The following is a 21,476-nucleotide window of genomic DNA, read 5'->3' as shown; positions in this document are numbered from 1 at the left end:
TAATAAAGTTTTCTACCTACCTACCTACTGCTGAGGTTGGGCAATCACTGCTGACCTGAAGGCCAGCATAGAAAGTCAGAGGAATAGCAGTTCAGGTCTGCTTAACCCACTTATTTATACTTAGTATACTTATTTATTCATATACTATTGCATTACCTCCACTTACTGCCTATTTTGCACACCATAGAAATCTATGTTTATTATGCATTGCCTAATGTTTGTAATTTGTTGTGTCTTGTCTCTGTTTTGTCTATTAATCTTATGTCCCTTTTTACAGTCTGTGGCTAGGCAACCTTATACACATGTAATCTTGAAATTTGTAACTTGAATTCAGTTTTTTTTTTCTTCACATATGTACATATACATGTAAAATATGTACAACCTATACAATGTATAACCTTTTTATATCAAGTACAGGGTCATGGACTTTTTATATTAAGTGGAAGATTAGCAAACTGGATGCTGAAGATTCAGCATAATTGTAATGTAATTTAGTGACAGTCACTTCACCTTTAAAACAATAAAGTGCTCTCACCTTGTAGTGTATGTTTAATTGTATTCAGGGCATATTAAAAAGACTGTGGTTGGTTGTCTGCTTACACGCAATGACATTAATGTGTCTGGTATTGATGGCTCACTGAGAAATTCTACTTTAATGTCCAATGCCCAAGGCTAGCCTTGCCCCTTTCAGATTTGCTTTTGCTTTGTTTGTTTGCTCATTCCTACCTTGGTTAGGTCTCAACCGAAGATTTCAATGGTTTGTATTCACTAGCTCTCCCCTGCACTGTCGAGAAATGAGAACTTCGATAGCATTGGTGATAAATGTGTGACAATGACGCACTACATCAGATGGAATGGAGTCTTTGAACAAGATTATATTTCACATTTTCATCCACCATGTTTATTATAAGTAAAATAGAGCATCTGTTATCTCTCAAACTGTTGCATTGTACAGAGAATAAACCCATTTTATGGAGGCCTCAGAAGCACTACTGTTAAACCCTTATAGACCATAAACCCACCACCCATAAACATACTACAAAAAGCAATGAAATCCCATAAACCAGCACTAAACACTGCAGTATAATCCTCTGAGGATCGAGAGTGTCACACTACACGGCGCACGGAGCGTTGACAGAAGTGCAGGAAGCCAGTAGTTGGGGCGAACACGGAGTTTAATTGGAACAGCAACGATAGGGACAGGCAAAACACGGGGTAACATTACACGCAACAATGCAATGACCGGACTGGGGAAACAAACGGAAACGCGGACTAAATACAATGAACTAATGACAACAATCAGGAACAGCTGGTAAACACAGGGAATCCACACAGGGTAAACGAGGGGGCGTGGCACACAGGAGGAGCGGACGATCAGGTCATGACACAGAGAATATACTTCTCTAAAATACGTAATATTTACAATACATGTAGAGAGACTATGAATGTAAATAACATTATAATTGGGTGACAAGAAAAATATCCATCCATCCATCCATCTTCCAAATGTTTATACTGAGCATAGTTGGGGGGTGGGGGGTCTGGACCATATCTCATGTAACACAGAGAAGCACAAGGCAGGGGAACTCCCTGCTTGGGACAGCAATCCAGCCCGTATATTATTTACAGATTACTTCTCACCCTTATCTTCAGTTGTGAAATAAATAGCTACAGTTGTAGAGTGCCACTAAGTTTCCTAACACTGTACCTGATATACAGGCCTACAGATTTAAGTCGGCAAAGTCAGTAAAAGTCAAAGTGGCTTAATGACTTTTACACGGTTGTAATATGTACTGTGCTCTTATGGGCCAGTAAAAATGCTTTTCAAACAGATGTCTGTTAACCATTAACACAAAAGGATACATAACGTAAACATTTTCTCCTTCGACCTATGAATTCTGAAGTGGGATAAAGGTTGGCCAAATGACCCCAGCCAGAATAAGCAGCTAAAAGATGAATGACTGGATAGATAGATATATAAAGATTGGCCTAAAATCTGTTTATCTTTACTCATGAAATAAGTAAATAAATGCCTTGATTTTGTGTGCTACTTTCTAAAACGTGTTTGAATATGATAAGAAATTTTTTGAATATGATAAGAAATATGCGATATGTTGGTGCCCCGTCTTATTCCCCGCTTTGTGCAGGATGTTTCCAAAATTGGCTCTTTGTGGAACTGAGTATGGGAAGTGGATCAGGAAAATGAATTGATGAATAATAAATATATAAAATCCTTGAGGTAAAGTTGCTTGAGGTAGCATTATTTGGACTTTGCATTAAAAGGTGGCATGGTTGGTCAGTGTCTCAAAGCTCCAGAGTTGGCAGTTTGCCCAATGCTGTGTGGGTTTCCTCCAGATACACTAGCATCCCCCTGTAGTTCAAGCACATGCAGGTAGGCAAATCAACATCATTGTGTGTGGTGTATGATGGACTGGCACCCCATCCAAGATGTTCCTCTGCTTTGTGATCTGTATCAACTGAGATAAGCTCGGGAATACTCAGATTCATTCGACCAAAAGCATGTTCATGAAAAAGTATTTGCCCTTTTCCTGATTTTTTTATTTTTCTGCATATTCATCACACTTTTTTTCTTCATGTCTTCAAACAAAAAACAATGAATACATGTCAAAGACAACCTAAATAAACACAAAATACAGCTTTTAAATGATCATCTCATTTATTGAAGTTATCCAACACCAACTATCCCTGTGTTTAAAAAGTAACTACTTAACCAAAGCAACAAATTAACCAAATCTGGGGGAGCAGGGGAAACACACTAAAGACTGACAATGGGGAGGATAGGATGGCCAGCGACACCTGCTGGCCAAACAGGGAGAAGACATGAAAGACTGGGACAAACAGGTGCTGACCCTGATGGTATGGAATCAGAATAGTGCCATGTGTAGTTGTATGTGTACTTTCCAAGTTGCACACAATTTTCATTTGCAAAATACTGAATAGAAATATGTATCACGTGACCTGTACTTGTATATAAACGTTTTTGAATGAACGTAAAAAACATTTTGCAAATACACGTCAATATTTTTTGTAAATGTGGAACCAAACTGTGTAACCAAATCTTCCTAAAAATATTTTTACAAAGATAGAATGGTTTTCAAGTACAAAACCTATATTGCAAATACAAGTCCTCTTGCAAATACCAACCTGCGAGTGCGAATTCACACTTACGCACTTAAATAATTTTGACACTATCTTGCCTAGCGCTTTGCAGATAAATATTTGCTCGCATTGCCACCAATCAAATGAACTAATTTTCTAGCCAATCATAAAGCTGCAGGTAAGGTAACAACCAATTCTGGCCTTCCAGTAAAAAAAATGCTGAAGAAGATGAAAATGCTAGAGAAGGACTTTATATGGGAAGATAGTAGTCAGAATGGGCCGTTAAGTTGTGTCTTGAATAAATCCAACAATTTGATAAAAATTGTACTGACGTACAGAATAAATTAGGCACGCTAGCAGTAATGATATGATAACGCCTTATCAAACTATGATGCAATTAATTTGTTTACCGATGCTAATTCTATTTTTAGCTGGATGTTTCAGCAGACATAATGTTTTTAAAATTAGCAATAAACTTTTTTGAATGCTAACTATAGGTTACTTGTTAAATCAGTGTTTCATACCAAGTCTACTAAGACCGTGAATGTTTTGTTTGTTAATGTCTTACAATATACGTAGGAAATCTTAATAATAACGAAAAGATATGTTGTTAAAACGGGTGCTATAGTATTTTATTCTAAGTTCTAAGTTACATTAACACATAAAACAACTAATTCATGATACAGTAATTATCCAGTAGTATGGTTATGGTATTATGCAGGACACCAGTGGTGTTGAACAGGCAGTAAGGGCAATGGAGGACTCACATCTGCACCAAGTAAGCCTTCAGCTGAGACAGACACACAGAACCAAGCATCTGCCAGGCCTGAAATGAGTTCCAGTGTACCGGTCCAGCAAGAGATGTGCAGGTTGCAGTAGTTTACTTAGAGGGTAATCATGGATCACATGTTATCTGATGACTTCAAACTTTATTGCTGTTTCAATTGTTCTCAAGATCCTTTCCAGGGCTGTTCAGAAAAGTGCTTGTACCATATATTCTATTATGCAGAATTCTTTAGCAGAATTCATACCTGTACCTTTATAAAGCATCCATCCACCAGTGATGTTACCTAGTTCAGGACACTCCATCCCCAGAAGTTTTACAATCTGTTCAGAATAAATTCGTTTTACATATGAAATTAGTAATTATTGAGAGGCAAAAAAGCATACAAATCATGCTATGATCAAAAGTATATTTGCAAATGACGTAACTTTGTAATGCCAGAGATGACCGTTAACTTATCCGACAGTATGTCATGACCTTCAAAAGGAATGAAAATATTAAGTGCAGGTGTGAAGTGCACTGCTAGGACAGTGCGTATCAGGCCCCTAGAAGCAGGACTGAGCTCCCATAAAGCAAGGAAGAAGCCCTTCATTAATGAGAAATACAGAAGAACTAGGCTGAAGTTTGCAAAAAAAAAATTTCAAAATCAATTACAAATGCACACCCATAAATTGAGAAATGGGTGAAACAAAAAAATGTGCTGTGGTCTCAAATTTTTTTCACGATTGTATGCGAGTAAGCATTCCAAGATTGTCATTAATTGCATCCTATCAACTCAGTATAAATTTTTGTTATTATGCTGTTATCTGTTTCAGAAAGTACTTGTAATAGATGCAGCTACAGCTTCCCCCAAGTTCATATTTGTTGGTGAGGTGCGTTTCAATATAACAAAAGTGAGGCAACAGGGAAGGAACAAAACTATCTAACCTGCCATTGCTGAGGTTCCGAGCTCGCGAGGCTGCCCACGTGATTTTACGTGTTTTCCGGTATGACGTAAAAGGCCGAGCACGGCGCTCTTTGCGTGTTTCGTGTTACTTATCGTTACTTACAACGAAGTTGTTCAAAACTACAGTGTCTGATTATAAATATGTTGCAGTTTCTGGTAAGTATATATGATCCAGAATATAGTACATTTTCAGATATTATTGCGTTATTTGAATGGTGTAAGATGTTAACAGGCTAACTAAGTAGCGGTGTGTTTATTATTGTCCATACTGTTGTTTAACTGTGTTATGTCGGCTGTGCTAATTTTTAGTGGCTTTCTTAGAGATGCATATCGACTTTATATCCATAGCTCAGTGACGCTCTGTCTTATGAGATTGGAAAATATATTAATATGGGGTTGAAGAAATCTGAAAACCATGTTTCGGTCAGTACTACTGTAATTTAGTTCACTTTCGTGTTGGTGACAAGCACCTAGAACAACTGTTGTCCATTTTACTTGTTTAAAATAAAATACGAGATATCGTGTCATGTGTGGCTTACGGTGCTGTTTCTTATCTGGACTTTAGGTGGGGTTTACCCTGGGTAATGTAGTTGGGATGTACCTTGCGCAGAACTACGAGGTAAGGTCGTGTAAGAACTGAATGTTCGGCTTCAATTTTAAAATAAGAGCTGCTTACTAAAAATGGCGTGGTGCTATCCCAGGCTAGTGTGCCACTTTTCATGGTTATTTTCTAATGTATAATTGCCCTATACAGATGGAACACATCATTCTGCAATGTTTGCCTGTTCCTTGAAAGCTCTGAAATGTGCAATGGGTTGGTTTTTCAATTTCTGTCAGGTTCCAAACATTGCAAAGAAGATTGAAGACTTCAAGAAGGATGTTGAGGCCAAGAAGAAACCACCAGAATAGTGCGAAATGAGAATGAGATTGGCAGAAAACGCATAATATATTCCACATAGAAGAGAATGACCTGCTGTGGAATAGTGGGATTTACCTGGAAACCAGAAGCATTTAAAATATTAGACCTTTTCAGGAGTATATGTATTTAGGAACATTAAAGACAAGGCACTAAAACAGGCTGTACACCAATCAGTATTCACCAGTTTGTGGACTGCTTTTTAACCCCTTTTGCAAATGTATAATGATTCACACTGCTGTTTTGGTAGGGGGATACATATTAGATTTTTTTTTTCCTTCCAAGACCTACATGTAATTTACACCATTTTCTATGTGTTACTGCCAGGTTGAGTAATGATGTTCAGAATGCCTTCTACAGCTGTATTCCAGGGGAGGTATATATGTCTTATGATGTGTTTTTTCTATTGTCAGCCAAATGATTTTAGATATATAAAACATGGTGCTGGAAGTCAATGATGGTGCAGAATAATTTGATTTTTTCTTGAGCTGTCATAGACCTGGTGCCTAAATCTGATGTCCTGTTAGTCTCTGTGCTGTACTGAAATATGCATTCAGCCAGAAAATTGGATTTGGTGGAAAAATATAATTCAGCTATTTACTTGGTGTTAAATTTATATGAAGTAGTTTGTTCAAAGTTATGATAGTATGATTGTTTTCCATACTTTCATAAAACGTATATAATACATTATACAGCTGAAATATATTAAATAATATTAATATGTTCTGAAAATTGAACAAAATTTATCCTACTAAGTTAGAAGCCCCATGAAGTACATAAAACATCAGTCCCACATTTGATTTCAAATCAAATTAGTGTTAAGTCATCTTTACTTTCCTTGGTCAAACAGTTCCTACATGACTCTTAATGGAAACTTCCTCAGTGCCTTTCTGAGGCCTGGGAAAATGACACCCAATAATGAAGATTTGTGTAATTGAATGCTGGTTCTGGTTTTGTTCCATTATTTGGTTTTACTAAGAATCAGGCAATGGGACAATAAGAGAGCTGCACAAGTTAGGATTTTAATCAATGTCTAACATAACTGAATAAAATGTAGCTCTAACTTGCCCACAGTAGGCTCAATTTAATATTTTTAAAAAACTTAATTGCCACTTATTTACAGAATGTTTTATCTAATGTACTGAGTCTTGGCTAGTTCTTACAGATGTCTATGAACATTTTTCTGACATTGAGGCTACCTTCACACTGTAGCAATGGTTCTGCATTCATCGGAAAATGAACCATGTCAATCCTGCAGCAAAGTTGTGAGTTTGAATCCACTCTGCTCTGTAGGTGTGGGTGTGTGTGTGTGTGTGTGAGAGAGAGAGAGAGAGAGAGAGAGGAGTTTGTCTATCACTCCTGTGTCACATGGATTTCCTCCCACAGTCCAAAGACTGCAGTTAGACTAATTGATGTCTCTAAATTGGCCATACTGCAAGATTGTATATGTACCCTGCAATGGACTGGCACCCCATCCAAGGTGTACAGCCTGTGCTGTCTGAGATCCAGGCCCCCAATGATAATGACCAAAATAAGGAGTTTGTACATTGTGTATGAAACAAAGGGTGGGGAATATAAATGGACTGTAGTTAACAAAGTGACACGTCAGCTACAAGAGTGCAAAATATATTGCGCTGTGAGAAAAATCTAATAAGTGTTATTAACTTCCAATTGGTGATAGTGAGAAGGAGTGGGCTTAGAAAGTGCTGGGTTTCTATATCAACAGTTGAATATTCTGTATGCCCAAAATGTTTTTTTCCCACAGTCAGTGGAAAAATATGTCAGCCAACTAATTCAAGCTGATGTATAGAAGACAAGAAAAACAATCATTTAACCAGATGTTTGACAACCCTGCTGCAGGTTAGTGCAAAATGGTCAAGTGTCTTTGAAGGGCTTTGAATAGCAGACCACAGTGAATCAGCCATGTATGGTACACTAGCACCAGATGTAATTGGGAAATATGGACACTCGTTTGAATTCGCCTATTATTAATGACCCTCTCACTGAATTTTGTAAAGCGCAACCTATTATTTTAGTCTTCTGATAAGATTCTCATGGTCCTATTTAATAAAATGTACTTTTGTTATTAAGTTAATTATCCATATTTAACCCCAGTTGGAACAGAAATATATTTCTGCATCCTATTTGGTTCATTTCAGAAACAAAATATTTAAAATGTCCAAATTAAAACATAACTTAAGTTTTTTCGTCACTAACCTATTTCGACTTCATTACTCGCTGATTACGTACATGCAGTACACTATAAACGCCTCCACCGACAGAGGGTGCTGTGATCTTTTTAAAATTGTATTTTCTTAGTTATTTTTACTTCCGGTGCCACTGTATTACGACAGTAATGTCGTCTTCCTAGTGGCTGTACCAAAGGATGCGGTTTTAATTTGTGAGTGTACGGGTTTGTTTCCAGAACAAGAGGCTTATTTAAATAAAACGGTCTATGTTTCTATAACATCTGTTTATCTTGACATGCCAAACAGCGTCCTTAGATCTTATTTATCTGAATGCTAAATTTTGTTAACTTCTACAATTACAGTCATTTGTATTAGAGTTTGTAGTGAAGGATGCATTTAAAACAAGTCTTAAGTAGGTGCTGCGCTTCTAACCGACTAGTTTCCACGTCATGCATTGCAGAGACGCCGAGCTGAAGTGACAGGCATGACGGCCCCGAACTCTGCACAGCGGCGGGCGTGCTGGGCCGCCAGGGACGACTTGTGGAAATGTCTTGAGGAGAACAATGAAAACTCGGCTCCTTGCGAGACACTCCGCAGGACATTCGAGGACAGCTGTCCAGCTCAGTGGGTGAGCCCCTTTCGTAGCCGCCTCCCGCAGGGTTGGTATCTTTGGTCAGCTAACTGGAGTTAGATTTTCAAACTACCACAACGCTTTTTTGTATCTAATTTTACATTTATAATGGAATAATGTATATATGCCGTAAGATTTCTTGCGTGAGTCTCACGTCAAATGCGTCAGACTTGGCATCCTGCATCTGGTCCATCGTAGAGGTCACCCTTCGACTTTGCAGCTGAACATGCATGAGCACCGTTTGCTTAACAAAACTAAGTTTATTTCGCTGCTCGCAGAGAATTATTTTGAAAGTGAGTCCATTTACGGAAATTGTGTTTGTACTCCAGTTTACACAACTGCGTTTACTTTTACTTTATTTGTGATACACCTTTAATGAATTCTGGGACAATTTCCTCTCTTCAGATATAAAACTGTTGTCTTCTTGAGGAATCCAGTGGGTATAGCGACTTAATGTTTAACATGGTGACAGCTACCTTGATGATACCTCCCTGTAATGCTATAGGTTTTCTGATATAGTATGAAACAAGTTGCTGCTGAGTACCTGCCCTGTTACCTGGTATTTAATTAGTAATTTCTAGTTCATGTTTGTTGTTGCAGGTGAAGTATTTTTCTAGAAGAAGAGACTTCGTGAAATACAAGGAGAAGATGCAGTATGATGGTTTTGAATCTTCACAGCAGTCCTCAAAATGAGGATAGCATTCATCAAATAGAAACCTGAAATGGCTCAGGTTACAACATACAATGTTCAGTCTGTGCAGACTTTTGAATGAATGGTGTTCTTTCAGCAAAGGCCATCTAATTGCAGTGTTTCTAGCATCCAAAGTGCAGTGCATTTGGGGTGCTGTTTTTACCTGAGCTCCTAATATCATGCTCACTGAAATTAAATTGGCATGCAGGTGTCGGGTGATTTCATTGTTGAAGGCACTGCAGCACAGCTTGAAACAAGCTGTTCAAGGGGCCAAATATCTGGGTTGAGAGAAAAATGGTGTTATGGAATTGCTGAAAAACCCATAGCTGAATTAAGTACTTGTCAACTTGATTTTGTCTCCCCTCCTGAAATACCTGCCGGTTCGTTACAAGACTGCCCCAGCAGAGATGTGTATGCCTTGCTCCCACTTACAGATTGATTCATAAATCTGTTAAATTGGTGAATAAAAAGTGCTCGTTTCACCCAGAATGCATCACAATGAAATTCTGTGTGCTGAATAAAACAAAGAAATTATTTTACCTTTGGTTTAATACTGCTTCACGTTATGCTGAATTGTGCAAGAATATAGTATTTTCCAGCTCAGTGGTCTCACACAATGCAAATTAAATTTTGTCCCTGTGTGCATCAGTTTTCTGTCTTACCACTATTCACGGTTACGCATTCTAGCTTAAGTCGTTTGTGTTCTCCGAAAACACTACTCAATGCTTTAGGTGTTTAATGAAGAATGTGGATTGCCTTGTACCAGCTCAGCGAGGTTTGTGTTTTTCATTAGTATGACACCACAGCCACATCCAGTCCATGAAGCATTTTGATACGGGCGTGAAATTACATGTTTTCGTTCATCATTAGGTCTGACTCGCAGGTTGATCGTTCATTTACCACTTAGTAATTTTTTCATTTCCTTGATGGGGCAGCTCGTGATTGAATACAGACACTCCACTTAACGACCTACATGTTTAACGACCGCCCAGACTTACAACCAGCTGTCCGACCAGTTGCCATTGTATATTAGAGCTGATATCCTATATTCTGTTTATTACAGTATATAGAACACTACTGCATAAACATTTATAAATATACAAAAAATGTTATAAATGGTGCAAAGGTGACATTAAGATATCTAAAGATGGTTGACACAAACCTAGTACCTGTTCATTATGCATGCAATATCGGTAAGGGGCGCCTTGCTTATCGACCAATTCGCTTAACGACCTGATCGTAGGAACTGAACTTGGTCGTTAAGTGAGGAGTGTTTATGTACCATATTTTGTGTATTATTGCTTAACTCTCGTTTCTCTATCGGCTCATAAAAACAGCTCAAGTGCACCCCTTGGGAGAACAGCTAGTGGTCCCCAAAAATTTGAGACCCTAAGCTGAATGGTCTGGTTTAGCGTTTAATATGTATTGGCTTGTTAAGGCCAATCTGATTGCCCTGCCAAGCAACACTTCAGCTAAGCTGGTTGGATGTTTGCCAAAAACAAAGCAACACTGAATTACATTTTAATTTACAACGTTATTCGTTGAACTTTTCATCCATCCATTTGTAGACTTCTGCAGTAAATCAATGATACGGTGAAGGTCAGTTAAAAAACAGGATAAGTACAAACTAAAATGTAAGACAGGTGGCTTAAGATTTTAAACGTCACCTTTTCACGTTTTTATCTGGTTTGCCTAAATAACGTAATAGCCTACAAGTTGAATGATTTCAAAGTATTAAATTGGGTTATTAATAAACCGCTGCTAAACCATGCGCATAGCAGATCTAAGTTAAACTAAAGGACAAGCGGCCTCTAGTGGCGAATAAATGATATATAAAGAGTCGCAGCCGGTGGGTTACAACTTTAACTGCGGACAGGGGACGCAGCAATAGTTTGAGAAACCATGTAACTAGCCGTTTAAACTCTAAATTGCAGGTAAGATAAACGGCACATAAGAAACATTAAAAAGATTCAGCCTGGAATACAATTAACGATAACTATCATTGAAAAATAACTACATAGTTTTGTGCCCGTCAACTTCGTGATCTTAAAAAGGTGTAATATCCGGCTGTAATATCCATTATCTATTTGTTTCAATCTACTGTTTTAATAACACAATTACAAAATAAATTGGGACGCCCATACAGAAAACGAAATGAGCTCATTTTTATATTTTTGTCTCTATTAAAGATAGGCTACTATGGGATGATTGTCACTTATAACAGGTCAGCTGCAGCTGAAAGTCATCAACCTTTTTAATTTCCCACCTTAACGATCCTTGCTCCAATATGGCTTTTTATCGGGGTATTTGGGGTTAGATAAGCAGAAGCAGAATCCCTAGTGATAGGGATTTGGACAGTACCGGGTCTATATAGCAGGGATTTTTTTTTTTCCCACATTTGGTTATTTTTTTTTAACAAAATGTTCGATTCTTCTCACATTTCCTTTTTGCTGTGGTTCGGGTTACACCAAAGTAAGCTTAAAGCTACCTATAATTACTGATTGTATTATAATTGCATTGACGTTCCAAAGTAAAACCAATACTATGGTTTTATTAACATTTTTACAAGCATTAAACTAATGACTGTGCTTTTAAGGTGGCGCAGCCAAATTTCCAAATTTGAAGAATGAAGTGTTATCAGCGACCGTGACATTCTCCCAGAATCGCATCGTTTCAGATGTAAGTGTCGGACCCCTGCCGTGTTCTTCCGGCAGGTCAAAATATGAAGGTAAGCGCCTCCGCATGTTTATCATTTACTCCCCTCTAGTTACTTTGTTTAGTAAGAGGCTTTTATCGTGGTAATCATGCATATACGGCTCCCAGCCCTTCCAAATTTTATGGTGGCGTTGAATTATTTCCATTGTGATGGAATGTTTTTGTAGCTACTACATTGCTGCGACTCTAGCTATGTTGTAGCCAAAAACATCAAGGATTGTTTAACCGGTAGAACAAGGTTGGCGTATTTTAATTGATAGGGTGAACGCTGGTCCTATAATCTTTGAGAAAAAGAATAAGCTGTCTGATGTTAAAGTACACCTAAGCTTTGTATGCAATTTGCAGTATTAAATATGGTGTTTCTTAGTGCTCCACATGTGCAACAATGATTAGTTTTTTTTTTTAAATATTCAAGTCAGAACTTGTCAACCCTATAGCTGACACTGTCAGCGTTTCTCAAACCAGTCTTCAGGGAGCCCCAGATGTTCCACGTTTTTGCTCCCTCCCAGCTCCCTGGGAATTGGCTGAGAGCTAAAGCACGGACCGCTGGGGGTCGCCGAGGATTGGTTAGAGAAACACTGCCCTAGGGCTGCAGCTTCTGACAGGGGGCCTACTTGCTAGCAAATCTAAGTTTTCTGATGAACTCCCCCCCCCCCCCCCCCCCCGATTCTCAGAGTTGTTTTCCATGCACTTGCAGTTGGTTATTTTGGCCAGTTACCTTACATGATGAACATGGTGACTTGGCATAACGTCATTAGTATCTGGACTGTGGTGGGAAGCATCATAAACGGACAGCATGGCGTTTCTGTGGGCTGTATCCGCAGATCTGGCTGGGAGGCGGGTCTTTCTTCCGGAGGAAGAGGAGCCGGAGACCAGGATTATCGGGGGCCAGGAAGCAGAGCCTCACTCATGGCCGTGGCAAGCATGCCTGTACTATTCCGACATGGTAGCTTGTGGGGGAGCTATTCTTGCCCCTGACTGGGTCATCAGTGCTGCTCATTGCTTCATAATGTGAGTGACCTCACAGTACTTTGTACAGTACTTTGTAATCTTATGAAGTGTTGCTATTGCATGCCAGATTATCACACTAAGTGTGATAAGTGGTTGGTTTCTTTTTATGTTCAGCAATACTTCAGCCACAGACAGTGCTGGCCATGTGGAAAGCTCAGATCATCATTGCTAGGAGCTAAATTTGTCTACCACATTGCACTTCCATTTTGACATTCAACGTAGTATGGCATTCATATTCCCAAAAAAAGTAACGGCCTGTTACAGGAATGGGGTTCTTCAGATCTAAGTGATAAGAGAAATAAATGCTTATTTTTACCATGAATGATATGAAATGTGATTTTATACTTTCTTCTGCAAGGTACCGCACCCCACGACTTTGGAAAGTAATGGCTGGTAAGCATGACCTGACCGACAGCCATGAGGAATGTCAGCAGGTGAGCAGTGCATTGCTGTTGTGGATCCTCTTCCCTCCCTACTAAGCTTGTGGCTCCAGGGATGTTGCTGTCCCAACTGCTTTCTGTTTTCATGTCTTCTACTTAAGAACATAAGAAATTTACAAACGAGAGGTCATTCGGCCCATCAAGCTTGTTTGGAGAGAACTTGACTAATAGCTCAGAGCTGTTAAAATCTTATCTAGCTCTGATTTAAGGGAATTCAGGGTTTTAGCTTCCGCTACACTAGCAGGAAGACTATTCCATACTCTAACTACACGCTGTGTAAGAAGTGTTTTCTCAAATTCAGTTTATAAAATGTTCTCCTGCTAATTTCCACTAATGGCCACGAGTTCTAGTATTTAAACTAATATTGAAGTAGCCATTTGGCTGAACAGCATCCAGACCTGTTAGAATCTTGTATACCTGGATCATGTTCCCCCTTAGTCTCCTTTGCTTGAGGCTAAACAGATTCAGCTCAGCTAACCTCTCCTCATAAGACATTCCTCTAAGACCAAGAATCATTCTTGTAGCCCTACGTTGCACCCTTTCCAAGGCATCAATGTCCTTTTTAAGGCATGGTGACCAAACCTGCACACAATACTCTAGGTGGGGTCTTACCAAGGAATTGTATTGTCTTAGTATCACCTCCCTTGACTTAAATTCTACACACCTAGAGATGTAACCTGAAGTAAATTAATTAATCAGTACATTCCATCTTTTAGGTGTCCCAAGTCTCCAAAATTGTCACCCATGAGCATTACAGTGAGATCACAAAGGCCAATGATGTGGCCCTCGTCAAGCTAAAGGTTCCCCTGACTTTCACGAACTGTGTTGTCCCCATTGACGTAACACAGCAGCCCCCAAGGCCCTCGATGACCTGTACTGTGACTGGCTGGGGATCAACAACAGAATGTAAATACTGGAAAAATGTCCTGTCAAACATGCCTATTCCTAAATTTTATTTGTTTGTTTTTAACAAATTTTCAAAAAAAAAATAAAAAAATTGGGGATGGGGTCCTTAATACAGTTGTCCCTCCAGATTTACATATTTGACATTTATGGTTTTGGTTATTTGCAAGTTGGCCATGTACAATTACAAAAATATTCCTATTTAAATTGTATGAAACAAGTCAAATGTATATACAATGTTGAAAATTATTTGGATCACAAATGTTTGATACTTGATAGCATAAGTTCATGCTATATGTTGAACATTAGTGGGATCTGTGCACTGGCTTAGGTACACCATGCGTCACTGTCTCCGCAACCAGCCTCGCATATGTTGGCCGTCTCTGTAACCATGGAATCTCGTTACTCCCAGCATCTCTAAAACATTTCAGTGCTGTTAACTTTTTGTAGTTTTAATAATAGACCCAAATATTATTGCCACATTTTCACATTTGTGGGGATCTTCTCCCCTTCACACTGGTAAGGGGACTTATGGTATGGTAATTGTGCCTTCAGCATTGTTGTAACTCATAACATTTTCTCTTTTTAATTGTACATTAATTCAGCAAGTCTGGCTCCTTGTTCTGAGCCTATGACTACTTGCTGTGACTGAAGGTTGATATCTCTGATGTTCTCTTCTCAGCTGGGCCTCATGTAGAGAGGCTTCAGGAGGTTAATGTGACTGTGATGAGCCAAAGTGAATGTGCCCAGTATTACCCAGGCGAAGTGGATTCCAGCATGATGTGTGCTGGGAAACCAAAGGGTGGAGCGGATGCCTGCCAGGTAGGCCTGACCATGGGGGGGGGCACAGTGGGGACTGGGGGCCCTAGAAAATCAGTCCTCAAGATATGTAACAAGTTTAGAACCATTTTGATGAATTTTATTGTGGGACTCTTCAGTACTGAAGTTACCTCTTGGGGGGTATTCAGCATGTTTTAGTGCCAATGTTTCATCTCTTACCACGAAAATCGTGAGTGATCTAGTTTGTGTGTTTAATGGCTGAATTGAAGGATCAGTTGATTTGCTGTTTATTTGTTTAGATGATCATTTCAGTCCTATGGGAGAAGTGCTTCTATATAAAAAAAAAAAAAGTGGGTAATAATCAGATTGTATCACTTTCTGATTTGGGAAATCAAATATCTTTTCAGTGATGCTTATTTGAGTGTGCTGTTCTTGTAGCAAGGTAGGACTGGTATATTCCATAGAGCAGGGGTCATCAACTATATTTGTCAGAGGGCCAGAGTTTTACCAGACAGTCTCCTTGGGGGCCGGACCCCCAAGAAGAAAATCAAATAAAAATCTAATTTTGGCTTAACAACATTGTTTAATGTTTATACTTTTTTCCATTTCATAGCCTAAATATAGTCATAAATGGTGGTTATTCTAACAAGACTCAGTTGTTATTTTTAGTTGCTTTAATAGTGTGGACCACTATTTTCTTTTTGATCCTCACAATTTTGGAATCCAGTCGCGGGCCGGATTGAACGGCTCAGCGGGCCACCAGTTGATGATCAGTGCCAGAGTTACATCCAGCTGACCTAGAATTTTTGTAACTTGAATATTTCAGGGGTGTAACATCAGGCAAATGTATTGGTTACACCATAGATTTATTTTTCCTGTAGCCAGGCCCATCACTGAGGTGGGGGGCCAGGGCCAGTCAACCTATCCGGTACAAAACTTGGTTTTGGGTTCACGGTTCGGTGCAATTTCAGTGCAGCAGGGATAACAATTAGTTTAGAAATCCATTTATTATTGAAACTGCAAACTCACAATTAGCAACTGTTGCATTCCAAAGGCAATGTCTGTCGACATGTCCGAATAACAAACCTAACAGACACTTATTTGCACATTGAAAACAATTGTGTAATATTTAAAAAACAAACCAGACATATAATATAACAATCATGATGAACTAATCGCGTGTTCTCTATTACTGAGTATGGCAAATATCTGTAGCAATTATCACCTCTATTTTCAGTCTGGTCTGAATTTCCTGATAGACTGCCCTGGGCATGAGGCACGTACTTGCAGAGGCTGTTTCTTCCTTCCTCTGTTCATACACACATTCAGATGACGTTATCTCAGATGAGTTGGCATGAATGCATGTATTTTCAGCAACATATCCAAGTTCGATATAACTGAGGCAACAGGCAGTTTTGGTGTTTAGGAAACTGCTCTCCTTCCATTTCTGGTGCAGTGTGTGTGTTTTTTTATTTTTTTTTGGGAAACCAGAATGTTCCCAAACCACTGATTATAACTGACTGTAACCAGCATTAGATATAACCAGCTCTCAGCCACAATCAGCATAATGATTTCTGTGTTAAATCTACTTGCGAATTCTGCTGGTGTCAATAAACGTATTTATGTTTCATTGTGCATACCAAACTGAAAATGATGTACTGAACTGTACACTATAAACACATGTCTAAATACTGCTACACCCCTAATAACCTGCCAAACTAGCGGCGTATTCAAATGAAATGTCATGGTCTATTGTTTTACCGCCTGCTTAATCTTGTGTGTCTCCCCCCCCCCCCCCCCCCCCCCCCATCCAAAACTGGGTATGAGAAATGCACATCACAATTTTTCCTTATTCATGCAATGAATGGGGAAAAATTATTATAGCCTAAATATAATTATTACTATCTAGGCAAGTTTCCCTTTTGAGCGGACCCCCTAGAGCAGGGGTGTCAAATTCCAGTCCTGGGGGGCCGGAGCCCTGCACATTTTTGGGTTTCCCCTCATTTAACACACCTGATTCAACTCCTTGTGCTAATTACCACACAGCTCTTAAGCTGAATCTTTTGTGGTGGAACAGGGAAAGAACTAAGCTACACAGGGCTGTGGCCCCCCAGGACTGCAGTTTGACACCCCTGCCCTAGAGGGTGGGCCGACTGCATGGGTTGCACCACCATAACCGCTCTCTGTTGCTTATTGTCCAGGAAAGGAGTGGCCTATGAAGTACACAGCATCTTTTGTATGGTATTGACATCCTCTTTGGTCTGTGCCTTCAGGGGGACTCTGGTGGCCCGCTGTCCTGTTTCTGTGGCGATAGGTATGAGCTTGCGGGTGTGGTCAGCTGGGGCGTGGGGTGTGGCCGGCCAAAGAAGCCAGGCGTGTACACAAACCTCACCAGATACGTAAACTGGATAAACTCTGTTATGGAAGGAAAGTATCTGCGTTGCACTGGAGATTATTTTTGGAATCGTAATTCATTCTGCTAATGGTTCTTGATGAAAATGCCCAATGAAATCATTGCTTTCCTCCTTTGTTATTCCTCCACTATTTTATAGATTCAGTAATTGCTTGCTTTAAAAAAAATACAAAAAAAAAAAAAAAAGGATGGTTTGTCATATTCAAACATGTGGATGTCACTATAGCCATCTTTGAAAGCTTTACCTGGTTTGAGTGACACTTCATTTATTTTCCTTGAGCTGTGTCCTGCTCATTTCAGATGATGCATTGCAGATCCGAAGTAACACAATGGAAACGCACACAGGTGGGGAATTTTAGTCTAACATTGAAATCCTTTGCCTATAAGCACATTTAGTCCAGTTTCTGGCACGTAATCCTTTTTTTCAGTTTTGAGGTTTTCAGTTAGAGCCAGAATAGCCAATCCTGGATCAGCCTTGGGCAGTATTGAGGGCCAATTATCAGGAAATTCTTGGCCAAGATGTCTATCCAACTTCCCTGTCTCACTAGTCCAATTACTTTCCTATTTGTCGTGAAATATGGTATTGTAATTCTTTTGACCTCAATTTATTGAATCATTTTATGCCCAATATAAAATAATGGAATGGCTTTTTGTCTTACAGGCATCTGTCACTGGCTGGCAGTGTGCACTGGCTATGCATTATAGGCCTTTGCTGTACTAGGTGTCGATGCATAAACATCAATGAGCTGCTCTTTCTCAGGATCCTTGGTTCTATGTGGACAGCCGGAAATCCACCCCTGCTGGCAGAGCTCTGACTATGCTCAGGTGGTGCAGGTTCAGCATAAGCTAAGGGTGGAGAACATACAGTCAGCCTGCCCCCACTCCTGGCCCTGGCAGGTCAGTCTGCAAGCTCATGGGAGACACTATTGCACTGGGACCCTGATTCACCATGACTGGGTGTTGGCAGCCTACCACTGCAACACCAGGTAGGCCTGAAGACACTTGTGCACCCAGAAGATCTCAAGCTTTTTGTAATGAATGACCCTCAACTAATCCAGCTGCTAACTTCATTTACGCAGTGAAGCAGGGCTTCCCCAAATGTCAGCCCATGACCCCCTGAAATAAGTGTCACTCGTCACCTGGGGGGGCCCTCGGTAGACTTATTGCAATAACAGATTTTGTTTAGCGGTTTTGATTTTACCTTCTCAGGTTTTTAAAATGGGAATCTGCTGACACCCACTGTGGAGACCCCTGTGTTAAAGTACCCTTTTCCCTTGCAGAGCCAAAACCGATACTGTGGTGCTTGGGGTAGATAATCTGGAGATCACAGATGTCCAGGAGATCCCTGTAAAAGCAGTTTACACCCTCTCCCAGAATGACTACTCCCCTCCCATCCACGATGTGGCATTGATCCGGCTCCTCCGACCAGCTCGCATTGGTATGGCACTGCCCTTCTTTTGCTGACTACCTGTCAATGCCTTGTTATAAAGGGAGTTATTGGACGTGCATCAGCAAAACTTCAATGCATATTCTGTTTACTTGAGATGATATTTTTTTTGGTACTGTATAGCCTTTTGAATATCTTTGGTGTTCCTCGTCCAGGAGCGACGGTGGCCCCGGTTTGTTTGCCCAATGCTAATATCAAGCTGAATGACAGCTGGGATTGTGCCACTGCAGGTTGGGGGACCACAAAAGTGGCCAGTAAGTCTAACGGTCATGTCCATACGAAGAGCTTATGTCCTTAATCTGCAACGAACCATCTTATTCATTTAAGGAGAGTGTTTCCTTTGAGTTGTCTATAAATCTGCGATGTCAGATTTGTGTGTGTGTGTGTGTGTGTGTGTGTGTGTGTATATATAATTGTATTATAATTTTTTTTTTTTTTTTGTCTGTACCTTTGGTTAGTGTACAAGGACCCTGAAGTTCTGCACCAGGCCAGGCTGAGGCTGGTTGATGAGATGGCCTGCCACAGGAGATGGGGCGATGACCTTAATGTTGAGCGGCACCTGTGTGCAAGTGCAGCTGGATCGCAGTCCTGCATGGTACCTGATTGCTCTCCCCTATACCTTCTGTCATCCCTTGGCCATTTTCTGCTCCTCTGTGTATTTGCCAAATTTGGCCACCAGCTCCCCCCCCTCCTTGAGCAACATTTAATTTTTGATACCATCACACAGTCCGGACATTATACTGCAGTATATGGTATTTTAAAAAGCAACGCCATTTCGCTATTTTTCTATAAATTTTCCGAGAGGTATACGGTATTATGGACCTAGCCTAGCCAGCACCCCCGCATTTGGTCAGGCCCCATGAAACTCTAAATGGCAGAGAACTGGCCCTTTGGTGTAAAAGTTTGAGGACCCCTGCTGTACACAGTATGTTCAGAATGCCCTCAAGGGTTACTTGGTGGGTAACGCCGTTTCCTTGCCTTTAGGGGTGGGGGTTTGAATCTGTTTTTCTCTGTAGACAGTCTTTATAGTTTTGCTTTTTCTCTTTGTGAGATCCAGTTTCTTCCCGCAGTCCAAATACAGGCTAATTGGCATCTCTGTAGTTTGTGTATGTGGATAAACCTGTACAGGTTGCTCTGGCTTTGCAAATGATGCTTGACTAAAAATCTATCGTTTACTGCTAACCGAGTGCATGTTTCCCTTTTTGCTACTGGATAAGTAAAACTGGACCAAAGAACAATTAATTTATGTCTGTGCAATAGTAGTAAAAGACGCAACAGCTCTTCATAACTTTTTTATAAGTTTTTATTTATGGTTTATTTTACAGAATTCACGATGAAACGTTATGATGTCGGCTAAATTGCCGATTTAAGAAGATGACTGGAACTTAGGTTTAATTCTGATTTCAGTAACTTTTAGCCATACTGACCACTCGCCATATCCCTGTCCTTAGGGGATCTCCGGCGCCCCCCTGCTTTGCCAGAAAAATGGTACGTACTATTTATTTGGCCTGCTGACATGGGGCAGCAGACACTGCGATAGCAGCAGGCCGGCGGTTTACACGAAGCTGGCGGACTACCACTCATGGATTGGGGAGTTTGTAAAGGACCTCTGAGAGAGACGACGTGTTGGACATTGGGAACTGTGTTCGGCTTCAATAAACGTTTTGGTATCATGCTGTCAAGCATGCGCTGTGATCTCTAAGGTAGCATGACGTTTTGATTTATTTAATTTTTTTTTTTTTGTTCGAAGTTGGAAAGAAGAGGAATAATATTGACTCAAGTTATTCATTCAGTGTGTTTACTTAACAGACCTGTCAGACACCACTGTCAGCTTGAGGCAAAACTCTTGAATTACTGATTTACTTTTCCTGGTGCCTGGAAAGTACTGAGTCACTTTTGATCACAGCACACTTATTAGTGTATGTTTGGCAGCTGTGTGTCAGTGAGTATAGCGTGCGTGTACATAGCCGAGCACAGATATAACCTGGAGGGGGGGGGGTCACGTGAAGTAGTCAGGGCCAAAGAACACTGGAGGACCTTATACTTTCCTTTTTATTTTTGATAGGTTAGTATTCTTACATTTTTGTATTGTTGGATAATTTGGCTGGTGTACAAATTCAGCACAATCCTTTACGGTAAATGGTTAAGGGCTGTAAAAATGTTTTGCATGATTTATAACAGTGATGAGACCAGTCGTCACATAACTTTACAAAGAACCATTTTCTTTGGCCTGACTTCAGGCTTAACCACTTAAACTTGTTTTATTAGTCTGTACGGAATGTCTGGTTTTAAAGTAGTTTTTCTTGTTGGGGTTCGCATGTATTCCTCTTGAAAAAACAGTGGTAATGTTTACAAAGAAACCCTCAGTCTAAGGGCAGAACATTGATTGCACATACTGTAGATGCTAGATGAATCCGTACTCTTGCAGGGTTCATCGAGCACTGGTGCGTGAGCGCTGTAATGGGCCACAGATCTGCTGTAAAAGCTTTT

At 40.0% G+C, this 21,476-nt stretch overlaps 3 protein-coding genes across 6 annotated transcripts; all 3 read left to right on the top strand.

Moving 5' to 3' along the window:
- Positions 1–4,852: 4,852 nt before the first annotated feature.
- stmp1 (short transmembrane mitochondrial protein 1) lies at positions 4,853–6,221 on the top strand. The gene is made up of 3 exons (XM_023817824.2): positions 4,853–5,006; positions 5,416–5,469; positions 5,688–6,221. Exons 1-3 carry the CDS (start codon positions 4,992–4,994, stop codon positions 5,757–5,759), a joined length of 141 nt encoding a protein of 46 aa, XP_023673592.1. The 5' UTR covers positions 4,853–4,991; the 3' UTR covers positions 5,760–6,221.
- Positions 6,222–6,358: 137 nt separating this feature from the next.
- Positions 6,359–9,816, top strand: coa6 (cytochrome c oxidase assembly factor 6). Of its 3 annotated transcripts, none has more exons than XM_023817823.2 (3): positions 6,359–7,626; positions 8,416–8,583; positions 9,187–9,816. In XM_023817823.2, the coding sequence occupies exons 2-3, from the start codon at positions 8,440–8,442 to the stop codon at positions 9,277–9,279; spliced, it is 237 nt and encodes a 78-aa protein (XP_023673591.2). In that variant the 5' UTR covers positions 6,359–7,626; positions 8,416–8,439; the 3' UTR covers positions 9,280–9,816. The 3 variants fall into 3 exon arrangements, with proteins under 3 accessions (XP_023673591.2, XP_023673588.2, XP_023673590.2); XM_023817820.2 differs by lacking the exon at positions 6,359–7,626 and adding an exon at positions 8,066–8,167; XM_023817822.2 differs by lacking the exon at positions 6,359–7,626 and adding an exon at positions 8,103–8,217.
- Positions 9,817–9,969: 153 nt separating this feature from the next.
- On the top strand, positions 9,970–20,688 carry ovch1 (ovochymase 1). Of its 2 annotated transcripts, none has more exons than XM_072711085.1 (13): positions 9,970–11,211; positions 11,874–12,005; positions 12,817–13,003; positions 13,362–13,437; positions 14,160–14,349; positions 15,029–15,168; positions 17,400–17,553; positions 17,840–17,884; positions 18,300–18,525; positions 18,820–18,977; positions 19,142–19,240; positions 19,445–19,581; positions 20,438–20,688. In XM_072711085.1, the coding sequence occupies exons 3-13, from the start codon at positions 12,936–12,938 to the stop codon at positions 20,597–20,599; spliced, it is 1,455 nt and encodes a 484-aa protein (XP_072567186.1). In that variant the 5' UTR covers positions 9,970–11,211; positions 11,874–12,005; positions 12,817–12,935; the 3' UTR covers positions 20,600–20,688. The 2 variants fall into 2 exon arrangements, with proteins under 2 accessions (XP_072567186.1, XP_023673584.1); XM_023817816.2 differs by lacking the exon at positions 9,970–11,211 and adding an exon at positions 11,225–11,749.
- The last annotated feature ends 788 nt before the right edge of the window (positions 20,689–21,476 follow it).

Source organism: Paramormyrops kingsleyae, chromosome 1 (assembly GCF_048594095.1).
Source record: "Paramormyrops kingsleyae isolate MSU_618 chromosome 1, PKINGS_0.4, whole genome shotgun sequence".
Classification (NCBI taxonomy): domain Eukaryota; kingdom Metazoa; phylum Chordata; class Actinopteri; order Osteoglossiformes; family Mormyridae; genus Paramormyrops; species Paramormyrops kingsleyae.
Note: the sequence above shows the minus strand (reverse complement) of the source record. Positions and strands in the feature narration are given on the sequence as shown.